The 18,958-nt window shown below is 41.9% G+C and overlaps 1 protein-coding gene across 1 annotated transcript in view; it reads right to left on the minus strand.

Annotated features, from left to right (window-relative positions):
• Positions 1-1,402: 1,402 nt before the first annotated feature.
• The window catches only part of MICOS10 (mitochondrial contact site and cristae organizing system subunit 10), a 32,669-nt gene continuing 15,113 nt past the window's right edge, over positions 1,403-18,958 (minus strand). The window contains exons 2-4 of the mRNA XM_004425654.3: positions 5,147-5,194; positions 3,906-4,015; positions 1,403-1,657 (exon numbers count right to left, since the gene is read on the minus strand). Of these exons, the coding sequence (XP_004425711.1) occupies positions 1,643-1,657; positions 3,906-4,015; positions 5,147-5,194 (173 nt within the window). The 3' untranslated portion in view covers positions 1,403-1,642. The remainder of the gene's footprint in view (positions 1,658-3,905; positions 4,016-5,146; positions 5,195-18,958) is intronic.

Here is an 18,958-nt window from a genome sequence, read left to right on the forward strand (position 1 = left end):
GGCCGTGACTTACAGTCCTGGGCTCAGGCCTATCTTTGGGTGCTAACTGATCCAAAGAAACAAAAAAGCCCAGAGAGCAGAGGACCTGGAGAGTTTGCAGGGCAGGGAGCCATTGCTGCCTGTTGGGGTCCAGAGCTTAGCGACCTTCCGGAAAGGGGAGTAGAGTGAAGGATGAGGAAGGGGAAAATGAGGGGCTACTTCCACCCTGAATCTCCTCAATACAACACTTACAGGAACTGTCTAATGAGCGTTCCAGAGTTGGGGTCAGATACCAGCTCCACCCTGGTGCCCAGCCTCACCCTCCACACCGCTCCCCTGCCCTGGCACTCTAGGGCTATACTGACCTACCTGTAGTTTCCCAACTCTAATATGCACTACCATGATTCCAAGCCTTCACATGAGCTACCTTCCTTCTCCTCGTCTGTCTGGAATGTCCAAGTCAATTTCAGGTCTCAGTCCATGTTTTCTCCTCCGCCGCCAGGCCATCCTAAGGAGACTTAGTTGCTCCTTCTCCTTTATTCTCACTGCAGTCTGTCTACACCCCTCCTCTTCCAGTGTCAAAAGAGTCTGCATGTCCATCTTTCCATCAGACTCTAAGCTCCTTGAAGGCAGGGGCTTCTGTCTTGTCTTTTCATCCATTAGATGCTCAGTCAACATTTACAGGATAAAGGGACAAGTGGGATCAAGCTCTGCCCATCTTAATTTTATTATAAAGACAGAGAAATAAGATATGAAAGACTAAGCTCTGGGGTTCTGTACATTTTCAGAAGAAACTACTACAATACTACTTTTGTGTTCAGCCTCCCTGGTTCAAGTGAAACCAGAGGAATAAACTCACAGAGGGGCATTAGAAGTGGTCCTTTTGCCCTCAAACTTTAGCTCCCATGTGAAGATAAAACCAAACCAAATATGGCCTTCCACAAGCTGCCTCCACCCCCAGGACAAAGCCCCCAGTGCTGAAGCCTGGACTGTGTCAAGCTCCATGAAGCTGCAGGAAACTGTGACACCAACGGAGTGAGCCATCGGCACAGTCAGGTCCCATACCCTGCTGATACAGCCAGCTATCTGAGCTCAGTGCAGCAGGCACAGCTAGGACATGCCCTGCCAGGTCCACTGGTGAAAACACACAGATCTTAAAGAGCTGCTACAGCAAGGCAAGGCTCCTCAAGATATTCGTCATCTTCATCAGACTACGCAGCAGCAACCTCCAACCTCGGATTTAGGAGGTAGAAGGAGTTCTGAAAACTACACATTAGGGGGCGAGCGGGGAGGAACGCACAAGGGCTGTGGTTTCAGGAAGGCTCTCAGGGAGGTTGGGACCAGGCAGTTACAGCTGCTGGCAGTTCAAACACAGTCTTCCCCATGCTCAGAGACTAAAGGCAAAGAAACGCAGGCAATGTGCTGGGCTGCCTATTTTTGTTTAATTTATTTCTTTTAAGACCACCTCCTTGCAATTTCCAGAGAGAAAATACAAAACAAGAAACAGACTTGGTTTCAAATACATAAACAGTGTGCTGGAGTTTCAAGCATTACTGATAACATTGTTACAGAAGAATGTCAGCTTACTCCAGGGCACTTCAGTATTCCTGAGGAATAGACATGATTTCTCTTCTCCTCCCACAGGGATGTTCTCAGGTGTAAGTCACTGCTCCTGCTCCTGTAAAGAAGGACACTCGGGTCACGACTGCGCGGACAGCATGGTGACAAGCCTCGCTAACTTGCTGCTGCAGGTCACATTCAAGGGACCACTGGGCTGCAAAGCTTACCACTGTCTGCTTTAAAATTGTCTCACAAGAGGACTATATACACCCCGCCCAGGTTCCTAACCTCTGAGGGAGGAGAATGGGAAACAGGGCTAAATAATCGGTACCTGGATAACTGTATTCCTAAAAGCCCTCAGAAGCATGGATCCCAGGTGAGTGGAAACAGGACGGTTCCAGAATCAAATAGCCTACTAATGATGGGATCTTTGGTAAGTTTCTTAACCTCAGTAAGATTCGGTTTTCTCATCTGCTGACTGAGGATAATAAAACCTCTCTCACGAATCTATTGGGAGAGAGGTCTAGAGAAAGAATATAAAGATAAAGCACCTAGGATGGCCCACAGGGCATATAGCAGGCACTCAACAAGCAATTACCATAATACAAACACACTGAAAAAACCCCAAGTTGGGATTTTGCTCCTTTTTTCAGAGAATGGAGGACGACAACATCAAGGCACAGACTCAAGTTCAGATAAAGTTACAAGGCCATTTTTGAGCAGTACACATAGGCTGTAAAAAACATAACAATATTCTTCACAGTAACTCCCAGCCATTTAATATATAACATGCATATAATCACCCCTGAGCCATTATCCACGGCAACTCAGTTTGGAACAATGAAAACCTTTTAAACAATTAAAAGACCTGAAAAGCTCCTCTCCCTGTTCCTTTGTTCTCCCCTAAATTCAGCTGTGCTAAGAAAGTGAAAAGTCAGGGAGCAGTGGAGGCGGCCCGTCGTGAGCTCTGGAGCCACGCAGCTGCGCCTCTGCTTGCGCTGTCCCTCGACCTCACCCCGGCTCGGCGCAGAGGTGGTTCACTAACACGGAGGGCGGCGAAAGGCCTGCCAGGCTGCCCAGCCGGCCACCTCCCCCTCCCAGTTCTCTCTCCAAGCACGCAGAGGTTGGTTGGTAGGCAGCTGACAGTCTGAGCAGGTTCTAAGACAGAGGCTACTGCGCTGTGGCGGGATACTGTCATTCGAGATTTGGTGACCCTTGTGCCTACAGCTTTTGACCAGAATTGGGACACTCATTTGTACCACATTTTCCACTCTACTTGTTATTATAGTAGAACAAGGACAAGTCAATTACTCCTTCTTGGTTGGCCTCCACTATAATAAACCAACATCTCTATTTATATAGCACCTCACAGCTTAAAAACATTTTCACATTTAATCCTCACACCAACCCTATGGGTATAAATTATTACGCTCATTGTATAGACAGAAGACAGAATCTCAGAAACGAAAAACTCGAGATCACATAGGAAGCAAGGGACGGACCAGGACGCACACCCAGGTCTCCTGGCTTCTGTGTTCTTGCCACCAGCCCCTGCTGCCCAGATCACAGTGACTCTAGCTCAAGGGTAACCTAGAAAGTAGATGATCTACACATCCAGGGAACGTGCAGTTCTTCGTGGAAGGTCGTGTTGCTGTAAAGGTTATGCCTTGGTAAGCCTGAGCCCATTAACACACCTAATAGGATGTACTATTTCCTTCATTCACTCATTTTACACTTATTTGAGTGCCTACGTTGTCCCAGGCCCTGGGGATACAAAAACAAATACTACCTGTGTGCTTGAGCACACAGCCTCCCACAATCTTTCACTCACACCCTACGGTAACCAGTCACCTGGAGTAAGGCAATGGGAAAGGCTGCCACTTTCTTCCCTCTTGAGGCACGTGTTAACATTTTTCATCTTGTCCACATCATTAAAAATCCATCTGTAGACAAGGACTTCGGCAAAACTACATGGGACTTACAGTCAAGAACCTGCCCTATTCAACAAAAAGCAGAATAATGGCTGGGTCCCAGCAGTTTTTAGGGTTAGCTGAGTATGTGTGAGATGTTTACAGGGCACTCTGAGATCCTGAACAAAAGTGCTCCTTAGAGATATTGGACACAAATCTACCTTGCCACAGTGATAAACTTTCAGGTAGGTTCGTCAATTCCAAACAGCTCACATATGAGTATATATCTGATGTGGTGTCAACATCACTAAACGCCGAAGAGCAATTAGGATCTCAGTGGGGCCACAATGACACACATGGTTTATTAATTATATGCACTCTAAAGAATTCTTCAGGGACTCAGGAGAAACTCTTTTTCTATTAAAAAAGAAAGCAAAATAACAATTCTGTACATACTTTGACATATTTTCCATGTAGAAGATACGGAGCCTGGAAATCATGCTGACAGTTGGAGTAGGCCATCCCCAATCCCAGGCCAGAACCAAAGGCTAACGGCCACGTTCTTCCTAGGGGGCAGAGAAAGAAACATCCCAAGAGGGACTGTGAGGCTTCTTCTCTGGTTAGACACATTGACTTAGATTTAATAAATACTCAACATGCATCATAGTGACGACCATAATATGCCAAACCTTTCTGTCAATATTTAATCAACAGCCAAAGAAACGGAGCAGGGGATCATCAGCAAACTTATTAATTTAGCAAATATTTATTAAACACCTATGCTGCTAGGTTCAGGGCATTAATGAGTGGTACAATGTGAGAACAGTAGACATAATTGAACCCTTTAACTTTTTACATCAGTTTTAATCATTTGCTCATTTTAACTAATTTCTTAACTTTATCAGAAATAACTTTCAGTAAGGTGCTTGAATTTAAAAAACATGTAAGAATTTCACCAGTATTTACATATTTTGATTACAGTAAGTCATGAGGTTTACTTAAGCCCATACTGTAAATGATGATTTCACATCAGCACTCTGTGTTAATTATGATTGTCTAGTTATATATTCCACACCAGCTCTTCGTGGCTTCTAGTCAACATCCAATCTTCAGAAGTTCTTCCACAGAATGAAAGGGATATTGCCTGCCCTTTGCTTAGGAGAATTTTTGGCCAAATATCATGTGTATTTCTGGTCCACTTGTTTTTATTACCAGTAGGACTCTCATTTTCAAGTTCCCTTAGAAAAATTATAATTAATGAGAAATATTTGAGCATATAGATTTGGCCAGATGACTCACTGGCATAAAGTACAGCTTTTAAATGATATCATAAGGTCATGCTTGGCAATGATGACGTTAATGTGCTCTGACCCTAGCATTTTCTCCGCAGAACACACGTGTTGCATAAAGCGAGGCCCACTTTTAAAAAATAAAATAAAATAAAATAAAATAAATGATATCATATTTAAGATATCAGGCACTCTGACTCAATGCCCAGGAGGAATTCTGGAGATGCCCAACCCATTCTGACCTCTTTTGAGTCCACATTCTTTGTCTAGTTCACTTTACCGTGGCCTACCTAGACCCATAAATGGATGGTTTGGCAGCCATGTAGATGTGCCTTCCAGAAGTGTCCCTGCAATGTTTATGTACACACTAGGACATTGGGTCGAAAAGGTAGTAAGAGTCACACTTACTTTTAAAGAAGGTGAGTGAGAAAACCAGTCCTAATCCAAAACCAGTACCTACAAAGAGGGAGGAAAACATGTTAAATCTCATAATAGGAACTTAACAAAAACGAACACTTCAAAAATGTGAATATCTATAAAACAGATTTTTTTTTCATAATTTAGTATAGAGTTGATTTTCTCATTTCCAATCTCCTTTCTTGTTGTCAGAGTACATAGATGCCTTTGGTCCCTCTGCCCACAATAGGGGTAAAAACTTGATTCCCTATTCTGTCTAGACAGGTCTTGGGGGTGGGGAAACAAGCCTAGACAGTTCTTGAGCAGACGCTCTTTGGACTGCTGGCAAGTAGCCTCCGGCACCTCAGGCTCTTCCTAGGGGTGCCACAGCCAGAACATCAGATGAACAATGTCAACAGGAAGCTCCCCTGTCATTTCAGCACTTTGAGTGATGGCTACTTTTTGAGGAAGATGGAAAGAAATGATCCAGAACAATTCCCAAAGGTTGTCACAAGTCAGACACAAGTCCGAGTGTCCAGACAGAGGGAGAGCACTTCCTCAAAAACCCCAAATGTGGAGATTAATTCCCTCCCCTCATGTTATTCATAGGGCATTTTTAACCACTATCTTTCAAAATAAAAGAACAAATGCAAGCCTAATGCAAAAAAAAAATTTTTTATTTATTTATTTATTTTTTCCCCCAAAGCCCCAGTAGATAGTTGTACGTCATAGATGCACATCCTTCTAGCTGCTGTATGTGGGACGCGGCCTCAGCATGGCCAGAGAAGTGGTGCGTCAGTGCGCGCCCGGGATCCAAACCCGGGCCACCAGCAGTGGAGCACGCGCACTTAACCACCAAGCCACGGGGCCGGACCCAGTAGAAAAAAATTTTAAAGTCCTAATGTTAAATCAAACTTCACAGGAATCTAAGCCTGAAAAAAAAAAAGACCAAATCTTTTTTTTTTTTTTTTTTTGGTGAGGAAGATTAGCCCTGAGCCAACATCCAATGCCAATCCCTCTTCTTTTTGCTGAGGAAGATTGGCCCGGGGCTAACATCCGTGCCCATCTTCCTCTACTTTATACGGGACGCCACCACAGCACGGCTTGACAAGCAGTGCGTCAGTGCGCACCCGGGATCCGAACCTGGGAACCCCGGACCACTGAAGTGGAGTGTGCGAACTTAACTGCTATGCCACCGGTAAAATAAAAATAATTTGTCTGTGGTACCACTTCGGAAAAAAAATCATCTCACATACTGTAGTGATACATGTCCCAAACTTTGAGATAAACTTATTTTTCCACTATCAAACAAGTTACACACGCCAAGGAAAAGAGCCAAATCTGATATATGTATATATATTTTTTTCATACTTGACAGACAATTGTTTTCAGAGTATTCTGATGCTTTTTACTAAGTGTCTGCTCCATGGCGCAGCACAGCCCCTCACCAACCTCTTTAACAATGAAGCACCATATAAAAGTCCCAATTGGCTTTATGGTTTTCAAATTTGTGCTGTTGAAATTCCAAGAGCTTCTTCTCTGTCTAACCGTGATTTTAGGCTACTGCAGTGTGAACATTTCAAAGCACTCCTCAGTCAACCAACCTGACCCTTCTGCTCCAAACACAGAGAACTTCATCAGGAGCAAGCAAGCTAATCTACATTGTTTTTGATCCACCTACACAACAATCCAGCTGATGTTGGCCTGAAGAAAGTCTTCATGCTATTTACCCGGAATGGTTTCTGATAATTCTCTCCTACCATATATATGTGCCATGATGTATGTTTCTTTCCTATGACTGTATCCTATACAAATATGAATTTTAATTAAGAATCATACTTTGCTCTGTCCAACAGACCCTGTATTAGGTACTGGTTCGGTGCCCAACTTTAACATACAATATCTGAAAAGCACTCATGTCATCCCAATTTCCATATAATTTAATAAAATGGTGGAAAACTAATCAGTTTACAGACCACAATAGTTAACCTATTCAAGGTAGACATAATGAGAAGGAAAAGGAACTAACATTTATGTCCCATCAGTACCCAACATTCTCTCCCCCTCCCCCCAAAATTCTCTTTTAAACCAAACAACAACCTGATATGGTATTACCCCCTATTTTGCAGATGTAGAAAATAACTTGCTCAAGGGTACTCTGTTTAGTTGGTGGTAGAGGAGTGAACTGGGCCCACCTCTGCCAGACTCCAAAACCACTGTACCTACTATGTCCTGACATTGGATTCTCCTCAACAACCCCTCAACCCCTCAACAACCACCACTGCCCAAGGGAAACTGGAGTGTCAAGATTTCTACTGCCAGTGAAGGAAGATACAGCCAAAAACAAACTGTGCTCCCATGCAACAGCCCAGAACACTAGGCAATGAGGGCAGGAACAGGTCGACACAAGGCCAAAAGGGCCTCATTAGACTCATTCCCAGACTAATCCTACCGCACATGTCATGGACACAAGTCTACCTGGTAGGCGTGACTCAAGAACTTCAGAGAAATGGGAGCTATCACGATTGATACTCCTTGGCAAGAATCTAGTGTTGTTGGGTTTATAAAATGGCACAGGGTTCAATTTCAAAGCAACTTGCCTCACCCCCTTGCAGCTGGAAGATGAGTAAGACAGTAAATTGGTACTAGAAAATGAGGTAAATGATTTGGACTGACTTACAGATTTCAAACCAGGCAATGGGATGGGGAGGTAGGCCAGTAAAAACATAATGGCTTACAATCAGAGCTTTTGGTCTTCTCCATCTGGAAGGCAATTTTTTGGCAAACAAATCAAAAGCCCAAAAGGAAAATACTTCAGCATTTTTCTTGTCCCTCTAACTCCATGCCTGTCTCTCCTACTTTTCCCCAAAGAAAGAAAGCTCTCTGGTGCTCAACTTTTCCTAGCAGTAGACCAAGAACGATGCTAAGCCCACTGCACCAGTATCACTCACCACAAAGACGAGAAATGCTTCAACATCAATCAACATCATGTAGAAAATCTTTAATCTCTAAACTTGATTTAAGTTCAGGTATATGCCCAACCACCCAGTTTTGCTCCTAGTAAAGGCACTTATCTGCAAGTATAAATGTGAGATCAAAATCACCGTTCAGACTAGCCAAAAGACTGAGTGTGCTCTATGGTCTTAGTTTAATCGGGCTGCTACATCTTCAATTCTTTAGAGTGATTTTTTTTTCTGTTTCTATATTTTTAAGACACAAAATAACAAGACTACTCTCTTCAGAAAAAAATAACACAGAAAATAACTTTTAAATGCCAATGTTGGGTCGGCCCCGTGGTGTAGCGGTTAAGTGCGCGCGCTCCGCTGCTGGCGGCCCAGGTTCAGATCCCCGGTGCGCACCAATGCACTGCTTGTCAGGCCATGCTGTGGCGGCGTCCCACAGAAAGTGGAGGAAGATGGGCACAGATGTTAGCTCAGGGCCAGTCTTCCTCAGCAAAAAGAGGAGGATTGGCATGGATGTTAGCTCAGGGCTGATCTTCCTCACAAAAAAAGAAAGAAAGAAAAACGTAGAATAAATGCCAATGTTTTACTTAAAATGAGCTATCTCAGTTATTTAAGAGATAAGCAACGGTGGACCTGCTGATGAGTTTTACAGGTTCAAGTTCTCACATGCTCAATTTTCTTTTAAAAGGCAACATGTTACTTCAAAGAAAGTCCCACCTGATCAAGGGACACCAACTCTGCAGCTGTTTCCACTAAAGATTGGCACCTCTAGGCCAGGTTTAAACTTCATAACAATAAAACATGAAAGGCTTGTCTTACAATAAAAACAAACCAACAGGGAAAAGAAAAGAGTTTTCTCTGCCTTTGGCCACTTTTTTTTTGTTGTTGCATGACAAACTCTCTCAGAGGAACAAAGCCAAACGAAAAAGTACAAAGCATTTTTCACCTTCCTTGGAAGCAAATATTTAACTATGAATAAAGTTTATATAACTTTGCCTTCCCCCACTCAAGCCTGTTCTTTTGGGCCATGCTGTCTGGAATGACAAATAACCCTAAAGTAAAGAAATGCCTAATTATAGGCACACATCTTCCTCATGGCAAAGTCCAGTCATGGGGGAAAGAGGGGAGCAAAGCAAAAAAAAAAAAACCACATAACAGAGGAGCCTTATGGAATTGACATTAGGAAAGGAGCCCATGCTCTGAAACCATTTCTTTTGGAGAGGAAAAAGAATTGGCACAAATTCTTTCAAAAAGAAATTACTCCAAATCAATCTAACCCTGCACTTTAATGCATGCTTAGTGCCCAAAAGGACATTATAAAACTGGCTAGTAGATAAACACACATTTTTAAGAAGGAGCAATTCCTTAACAGTTCATCTGATACTATTTTAATAACAAAACAACAGAGAACTCGCTCCCACTAACTACATACAAAATACTACCTTATCTTATGCCCAAGCGGATTTTATAGCAAATTTAAAAGAATAACAACCAACAGCAGAACACCAGTGTATACCCTAAGCCATATTTTGTGTAAGAAACAGGGGAAAATATATGTTGATGGTCATTTCTGTGACATATGGACAATTTCTAGTTAGTCAATGCAACTTTATTTAGGAAAATCTTTGCTCTCACCATGCCACACAGCATAAAGCTTTACTTCACTGCAAATAATTAGGAAGTAAACATAATCAGCAAGAATTAACAAGCAGGCTACCTAATCTGACTGCAGTCTTGGGGTAGAAATGTACTTTGGATGTTAGCCCCTAAACAGAACAAGTTGGAGCAATACATGCTCCTGCAGAGTCAACTTCGTAAAAGTTGCAATCGCCAATGGCCTTTCGATTGAGGAGGAATAACTGATTGTTTGGAGAGGCACAGAAAAAAAAACCCTCAGAAATTCACTTCAAAAACATTTCTATAACAGATCATGGCGGGGGGGGAGACCACAGACCCATTTTATTTATCGGTAACTTATTACATGATAATTAAGATCTCACTCCAGCTTACATTTAACATTTTACACAAAGTCCCTAAATTCATAAGCCTAATGTATAGTTATCAATGCTAACTTTTGATCTGCATCTAAAAATTAATTAAAATTGTGAAACAATTCCATTTTAATTTGTATAATAACATATCAAGATGTATGAGCAAAAACTTAAGTACCATATTCCCCTGGCAGTTTATGAATCTGAGAAGCTACAGGAATTAGAAGCAAGTTTTTAAGACCCTAGAAGCCACGTGCCAAATAACTTTATTCTTAAATGTCAGAAAGAAAAGATAATAGCTCCCGAAAATGAGGGATTTACTCTCCTGTTGACTAGAATGGCACAAGCTCTGACGCTGAGGCGAGACAGGCCTCCTTCAAACCACTGCTGACTCTCTACCAGCCCTCTGACCTCAGGGCAATGATTCCCCCTCGCCCGCCTCACCCTGCTCATCTGTGGAGGGAAAACAATCTTACAGGGTTGCTGTATTAGGAAAACGCACGGTACCTAGCACTGTCTGACTCAGAAGTCAGTACGTGGTAGTAAGTTCTGCTACCTCTCTAATAAAACTCAAAAGATTTCAAAAGTGTAATGTAATAGTTAATCCTCTTTTAAAACACAACCCACTGGCTTGCTTAGGATCACACTGCAGGGTGAGCCACAGCTGAAAATCAGAACCTTGTTTCCCACTCTTTGCATAGTTGACTATATTTCATTGGCATCAGCAGTTGTTTATAGAAATACATCAGGTTTTGATAGATACTTTTTAAAAACAGTGGATTCCTTCAGACTCATTGCTGAACTAGAACATTTTGCTTTAAAATATAATATTTTCCTAGAGCTGTCCTGTGTTTAATAAAACTATATTTATGCTTTGAACATGGATTAATATCGAATTGACCTATTTATAATGGGCATGCTTTCCTTCAATCACGTTTCTATCAATGCTATTAAAATCATCAAAATTGGGCCGGCCCTGTGGCTTGGTGGTTAAGTGCGCGCGCTGCAATGCTGGTGGCCCGGGTTCGGATCCCGGGTGCGCATCGAGGCACCGCTTCTCCGTTCATCCTGAGGCTGAGTCCCACATACAGCAACTAGAAGGATGTGCAGCTATGACATACAACTATCCACTGGGGCTTTGGGGGGAAAAAATAATAATAAAATAAAAAATCATCAAATGCATTTGTTATGACAGAACAAACAAGAATGTGCTTTTATAGAAACATACCGTCGGGACCAAGTTTAGTTAGAATTACATTTCCAAGAACCATTCCTGATTTATGAAAGATGCTCAGGGCCCAACTTATGAGGGAAAAAAAAATAGTTTTAAGTCAGCTCCAAACTGTGTTACTTAATCCTTTGAGGCAAAGACAGATTGTCCCAGGTGTCCACGTATAAATGCCAAGTCATGTGAATTAACCAAGAAAGTGTGCCAGACCAAAGACCCAGAGATGGTAAATTTGGTCTGTGTTAATCAGCTTCTCAAAAGTCAACATTGCTGCAGGGTACATAGGAAATGGACTAAGAAGGTAGCTATTTTGTAAGATCTTAACCTTCCTGTGGCTATCAGGACTAGACAGAGGCTGGAACATCTGTAGGAATTTCTTGGGTGGACATCAATTACCAGGATTCTGATAGGAACAAGCAAACCAGTCAGGAGAAAGGAGTAAAGATAGGGAAGGTAAATGTGGAAGTCATTACTGGTGTGCTCTACTTCAAGAAAAGCCAAACTCACAAAAGCGTCCTTTTAAATGAGTGCATATAGCACATGATCCAACTTTCAGAATTCTGACAGCCATACATCTTTCCAAGAATGCACAAAAGAAGAAACACGGTTGTACACATTTTACTAAAACATAATTAGTTAATTCTCATGTGGGCATAGTGTGTAGGAAAATGAGAAGCAGCTCTGAAGACTAATTATTAAAGGGAGACTGACAAAAGGCAGAATTATTAAGTTTCAATAAACACAATAAAAGACACAATGCATTACATTTATTTGGGGGGAGAGGGCGCTTCTGAGGTACTAACATTTATAGAGTGTCAGTATTATGTTTCTATACATTACTTCATTTGAGCCACAGAACCACCTCATGAGGTATATTATGATCCTGTCTTATAGAGGAGGAAACAATTTAGAGGGGTTAAGTGACTTAGCCAGGTACACATAACTAAAAATGTAGAATTAAAACCCAGGCTGTCTGACTACAAAGTCATGGCTCTTTCCTATACACACAGAATAGCAACAGAGCGACTAGTCTATTGTTACATAGGACAACAAAGTGTTTTTCTGGATTGTAGCAATATGCATGGGTAATTTATGACTATGTTACTCTTCGGTCCCTCAAGAAAACAACAGAAACCACAGATGTTTGACTTATCAGGAGTGGTAACAAAGACCTGAAATTACGTAGAATCAAGGAGAAATAGTCAACAAATCAAGCTGGGGAAATATTTCCCTCTGTGCACCGGCTAGAGATACAATGAATCCAAATGAATCCAAACTGCTCAAAGAGTATTTTTCAGTAAGTCCCTCCCCTCCTAACACCTCTAATACCTCTAGCCCCGCCTCATGGATATCAGTAACTGGATTCTCACCCTTGCAAAAGAGAATATAAGAATCAGGGATTCATTATCCCTGTGTATACATCATTATAGCTATTATGTTGTTGCCTGTTCCTGATTCAAATGAAAAATTTAATGGAGAAACAAGTACCAATAATTTCTTTTCCTTACGCATTTACTTGCTCTACATTTATTAGCATTTATTAAGTAGAAGGCACAGGGGATAAATTTCTTTACTCTTGGAGCACATCACTCGAGTATACAGTGTTTATTCTCTGAAAAGTGGAAAGCGTCACATAGTGGTTATACTTTGGTTATAAGGTTATGCGGACTTGGGGATAAGACAAGTTAAACGTGATTGCGAATACTGGTGAGCTAACTACTAGGTGTGTGTCTCAGTCCCTGGGCAAATTATATAACTTCTCTAGGCGTCAGTCTCTTCATATGGAAAATCAGAATACGAATAGCGCCTATGCCTGACTTGGGGAACAGAGAGGACGAAACAGCATAACATGTGCAAGAAGGCTGGAAGAACAGTGCATCACACGTAGTAACTGTAACTGTCTTCTTCTCCCATAAAAAGCATTTCAAGAACAAATCGAAAGTTCGAATATTCACTGAGCACCAGGACAAGAATACTGGGTTCAACAAGAGTCAGAAATATGACAGTCTCTTGCCCAGGGATTTGGTGACCAAGAAGGGATAACAAGTCAGGTATCCAGAAAACTGAACTTTTGCAGACCCTCCGGGCCATGAGAGAGGGGCAGTCTTCCGCTGGTCAGAGGAGGGTGGGAACACATTTAGCTAGGAAGATTTGTTTTAAATCTTCAAGAAAGAGGTGGCATTTGAGTTGTCCTAAGGGGTAGACTTTTAACAGACAGAGTTTGGGGAGAATGGGCACGCACTCCACCCAGGGGCAGAGAAGCAGGACCTGCACAGGGCAATGGGGGGCAGTCCAGCTGAAGCATGAGGCATGTCCTGGGGTGCAGGGATAAGGCTAGAAAGGGAGCTGGGCCATTCTGAAGGCACCAGAAGCTGGGCCACGAGTCTACACAGCACTTAATTCAGTAGGCAGGGGGTTTCCCTGAAGTTTTAAAAAGGCACAACATGACTGAGGCTGTGCTTCATGAAGATTCATCTGACTAAGGTGTGGAGGATTACTTGGAAAGGAAGAGACATTTTGCTGGCAGAAGTTACAGGATTTAACAACTGATTAAGTGTGTGTGTGTGTGTGTGTGTGTGTGTGTGTGTGTGTGTCCAGGGTTTTGGGGGGTGCAGTGGGGAAAGCTGTCAAAGAAAATGCTGAGAACTTCCACCTGGATAACTATAAAAACACTGGTGCTATTTTTAACAGTCAAATAACCTTTTAATACCAAATTCCTTTAATAAATCTAAACTATAACTTGATTTATAAAAATGCAACATACACAATGTTTTCAGGAACACCATACAATATTAAATAAAGTGAAGAGCATCCACTAAGCACTATGCTTCAGGATTAAATTACACAATAAACTTCTTTTATTCATCCTATTTTATAGACCAAGAAACCCAGACACAGAAAGGTTAAGTGACTTGCCTCAGGTCACACATCTGGGATTTGAACCCAGGCAGTCTGACTCCAGAAGCCTGGTCCTTGGTCACCATGCTACACTGCTGCCAGTGCAGCCTCCTCACAGACACATGAAGTTATTATAATCATTAATTTTGACTTACCAAAGGAAACTAAATACCTTCCAAAACTCATCCTGGCCAACGCTATGTGTGGACATTTCCTTAATTATACAAACTGAGTGTCAACTGTGTGCCAGGCACTATGCTAGGCCCTGGGGAATAAGTTGTTCCTGCACTCAATAAGTTCACTGCCTAGTGTTGGAGCCAACTGATATTTAGAAACTCAAAGTACAAGGTGCAATGACAGAAACTGGATGAACTAGAAGCACTGAGGAGGGCGCCCATCCTGGAGGGTTAGAGAGAGGAGAGGGAGAGAAGGTGGCAAGAGAAATGCACTGCAAGGAGCTCCTTGTTGCTAAATTATCAAGTGTGAGGTAGGAGACAAAATGAGACAGGCTTTTATGCCATACTAAGGATCGTGGCCTCTATTATAAGCAGGAGGGAAGCAATAAATGGAATTAAAATAGGGAAACATATCAGATGTGTACTTGATAACAGCCCACTCTGGCAGCACTGAGGACAGATTTGAAGAAGCCTCCGTCAAAGATGGAGACACCAGTTAGGTGAAAGCCCTCGCAGTAGCCCAGCGGAGAGACAGGTCCAGCCTTCAGATTCTCTCCTCTCTGCCCATCTGACTGAAAAATGTTACCTTACATTCTTTGGTCTCTCCTCAACAACCCTCCCTACGTTTCCTGTATTCCATGGTAGGCAGGAATAAGAGAGATGGTGTTAAAGGCAGGCAGGGCAGGTTAAAGCATGACTTTGATCAGGGATTAGGCACTTCTGAGAAGTGGGAGTGACCACACTTAATGATGGTTCTTAGATAAGGGATCCTTAGGTAAAGATAGAGTCATGGACAAGGATAGAGAAATAGGGTCAAATTTTTTTGTGTGTGTGAGGAAGATCAGCCTTGAGTTAACATCCATGCCAATCCTCCTCTTTTTGCTGAGGAAGAGTGGCCCTGGGCTAACATCTGTGCCCATCTTCCTCCACTTTATATGGGACACTGCCACAGCATGGCCTGAAAAGTGGTGCGTCGGTGCACGCCCGAGATCCGAACCCGGGCTGCCAGCAGCGGTGCACACACACTTAACCACTAGGCCACGGGGCTGGCCCCAAGGGTCAAATATTTTTAAAATATACCAATGGTTTTACATTTAAGGTATTGTTGGTGCAAATGGTGAATATCCCAAATCAGCGTTTGCAAAGGTGTTAGGAAGATTCACCTGAATTTCGGGGCCTTCTGTGAGCAAGTAACTTTTCTTTGCTATTCAAATATGCCTCTAATAAGGTGCCCACAACTATAAGGCTGAAACAGCACCCAGGTGACTTTATATTACCGCAGTATTCTACAGTCTTTCTTAAAGGCATGACTATTCTACAAAGCCCCATAAATAAACCACTCCAAAAACTGGACCTGCACACATGAAGAAACCAAGAATTTAGTTTTCATAAACTCAGTGAAGAAAAAAAGTCTTTTAAAATAGAAGTTATGAGCTGAAATAAAATGAATTTCAAGTTGCAGCTGGAACAAGGAGAAAAATAAGTTGTGATTTTTCAATGCTCCCAGCCAATCTTTTCTGGGAATACATAAGATTAGTAGCATTTATTCTAATGTCAAGACAATATACGATTAGAGCAGTAATATACTGTATTTTTGCTTCTAATCAGAGTGGGATATTTACGAGCTCACAAGTTCAGGGTTTGTCACATACAAGCCTATAACGAAATAGTAAAAAAAAAAAAAAAATTCCTACAACTAATGGATTTCAATTTAGTCATCTGAAATGATGCCAAGAAACCAGCAGCTTTCTTAGGACTACTTTCCTAGTAAAAAGTGAATTATGTTGCTTAAATCATTTGCTTCAGTTAATCATTTAAAATCTATCAAACAGGAATTTTGAGTGGTTCGTATGTACAGGTTCTGACAAACAATCAGAAACATTTGTTCTAACTTGTAAACATTTGTCAAAGTAAGTCTACAAATCCTCAATGATCATGTCAGAGTGTTACAATAATTATAAATTATCCTACGCATTCTAACGCAGGTTTAGGTGGGATAAAGAAAATTGAAGTAAAAGACTGGATTTCAATGCCTCCCATATACACTGCTACCTATTAATCAAATAGTTTTAAAATTCTACCTGAAGATACCTCGCTGACACAACCTGGAGAGTCTACACACAATTCTAAACAAGCACCTCAGCCACACCTCGCTCTGCCCGCCCGCCACCCTCTCTCCCAGACACGCCCCGCACCATTTTTCTACCCAGTTCCCCATCATCCATTAATATTAACCCATATTCTTCTCATGTTTTTTCTAATTTGTAGTCAAGTTTATCCTTTATTTCTTGTTCCTGTCATGCTGTCGAAAGAGCATTTCAAATTCATTTTAAATTGTTAACTGTTAACAGCTATCCTCTAGATTCCAAGGGACTTTCACCATATAAATAATACAGTTCTTTTTTTGTCTTTTTTTTACAAGCATGAATTTGATTTAAAAAAAAAAAAAGACCTAAAAATAACAGGCTATGCTTTCTTTAAAGTCATTCTAATTATTCTATTTGTTCCTTTTTCCTCCTTTCACATCTCCTTTTCAGTTGCTGAAAGAGTATGTGCATATAGATGTGTGACTATATGACCCTGTGTTATGTGTGTATTAGTCTGAAAGGGCTGTGTGGCTGGGGAGTCCTAGAGAATAGGAAGTTTGGGGAAGTTACATTGTCTAGGGCAGGATTTCTTAACCTCGACTATTGACATTTGGGCTGGACAATTCTTTGGTGTTCCTGTGCATCGCAGGGTGATTGCAGCATCCCTGTCCTCTACCCACTAGATGTCGGTAGCATCCCCACTGCCCCATCCCCCAATCTCCAGACATTGCCAAAAGTCCCCAGGGGGTGGGAGGTGGGGGGTAAATCACCCCCAGTTGAGAACCACTGGTCAAGGGGTTTACAATTTATAAAATGCTTTCACATCCATAGATTATCATCTTATCCTGGCCTCATCAAAACCATGTAGGGATTAGCATCCCAAGTCTACAGACAAGGAAATTGAGGCTCAGAGAGGCCAATACCTGTCCCAAGCTCACCCGGCTCTAGGCCCGCTCTTCTCTTCACCATCCGACACTACTCCTCCAGCTAAAGGGGCTCAGCATCGCAGGCCCTCAGCTCCCCACGCTTACAGTGAGAGGCTGGGCTAAATCAGCAGTTTTCGCAATTCCCTTCCTTTCTTTCAAAGCAGAAAGACTTTCTTCCAGAGAAATCTTCTGTGGAAGCCCAGTACATTCAACAGATGAAAACTAAGCTGCTATTTGAGGAGTCCAAGTAGCATCCAGGCCCTACCTCCTGAACCCCACACTTGTCCCAAAGGGACCCCACAAACTCTAGGGCACTACAGAGCACATTTTGAAAACTGGTGATAAATGAACTCCCCTGTATGTTATAACATACGATTCTAAACGGCAGTCTCTTAGTGAGGGAGGTCTCCAGTTGAAATAGGAACCAGCCACATTCAGTAGAAAGAGTATCTTAAACCAAGCTCCAAACTAAGCTACAAGTCAGTGATATGAGAATGGGGGGGGGGGTGTGCCAAGTGTGTGGGACCCCAATGATTGGGTAACTCCAGGAGGAGAGGAGTTACAAGCTGGGACCAGAAGACCAGTAAAGCAGCAGTCCCGTGGACAAATGTGTCCAATACCCAGAACAGAAAGAAACAGGTTCCAAGCAAATCACTCTATATGAAGGGATCCTAGGAAGCACGTCTCAACCTCCCCAGGCATCAATTTTCTAATCTGTGAAATGAGAGGGTTGAAATAAGTTAGTGGTTATCAGCCCTTTTTTTTCCCCAAAGCAATGAAATTATTTTTCCAAACAAAATCTTAAACAGAAAATAGATACATAAACAGATCAAAGAGGAGCTGCTCTATTGGGGCAGGTGGTCTAGCTGGAGGCTAGACCAGAAATCCACTTGCTCACCAGTCCCTCACTTTCCTCTCTGTACCTGCCGCCACCCAGTGGCTACCCCTAGGGTACTCTGGAAGACATTTAAAAATCACTGGACCAAATGAATCCCTAAGGTTCCTTCCAGCTCTAATAATCTATCATTCTGTAAGTCTATGAATTCATGGGAGTTATTCAACTGGGGTCATCCAAGGAAACCAACAATGGGACATCACATCCAACAAGAGCAAATTCCATTAACTTGTCAACCAATGAGAAACTTTATTAACAGATACCAGTGTAATTTCAAAGTTGGCAAAAAGTTTAGAGATTTTCACTTTAAACTACTAACCTGCTAAATAACAAAACTAGACAACATATTTATTTAAAGATTATTCATAATCCTCAACTACAAGAACCAACTAAATCCAGTAAATAATTTTTTAACAGAAATTGTTCTTGTTTATTCACTTACATTATAAAAACAGCAAAGTTTATGATCTTCCCCATCAAGTACCACTATCCTTCCCAAGAGAAGGGAATCCAAACTTAATTTGGATTAAGTTTATTGTTTATCATTCCACTTATATAAATGGTATCATATATAACACATGATGTTCTACGACTTGCTTTTCTCCCTTTATAAGTATCAAGGACATTTTTCAGTGACAGTACATGTCTTTTTAAAACTTT

Source organism: Ceratotherium simum, chromosome 22 (assembly GCF_057802395.1).
Source record: "Ceratotherium simum simum isolate JZ-2026a chromosome 22, ASM5780239v1, whole genome shotgun sequence".
Taxonomy (NCBI): Eukaryota; Metazoa; Chordata; class Mammalia; order Perissodactyla; family Rhinocerotidae; genus Ceratotherium; species Ceratotherium simum.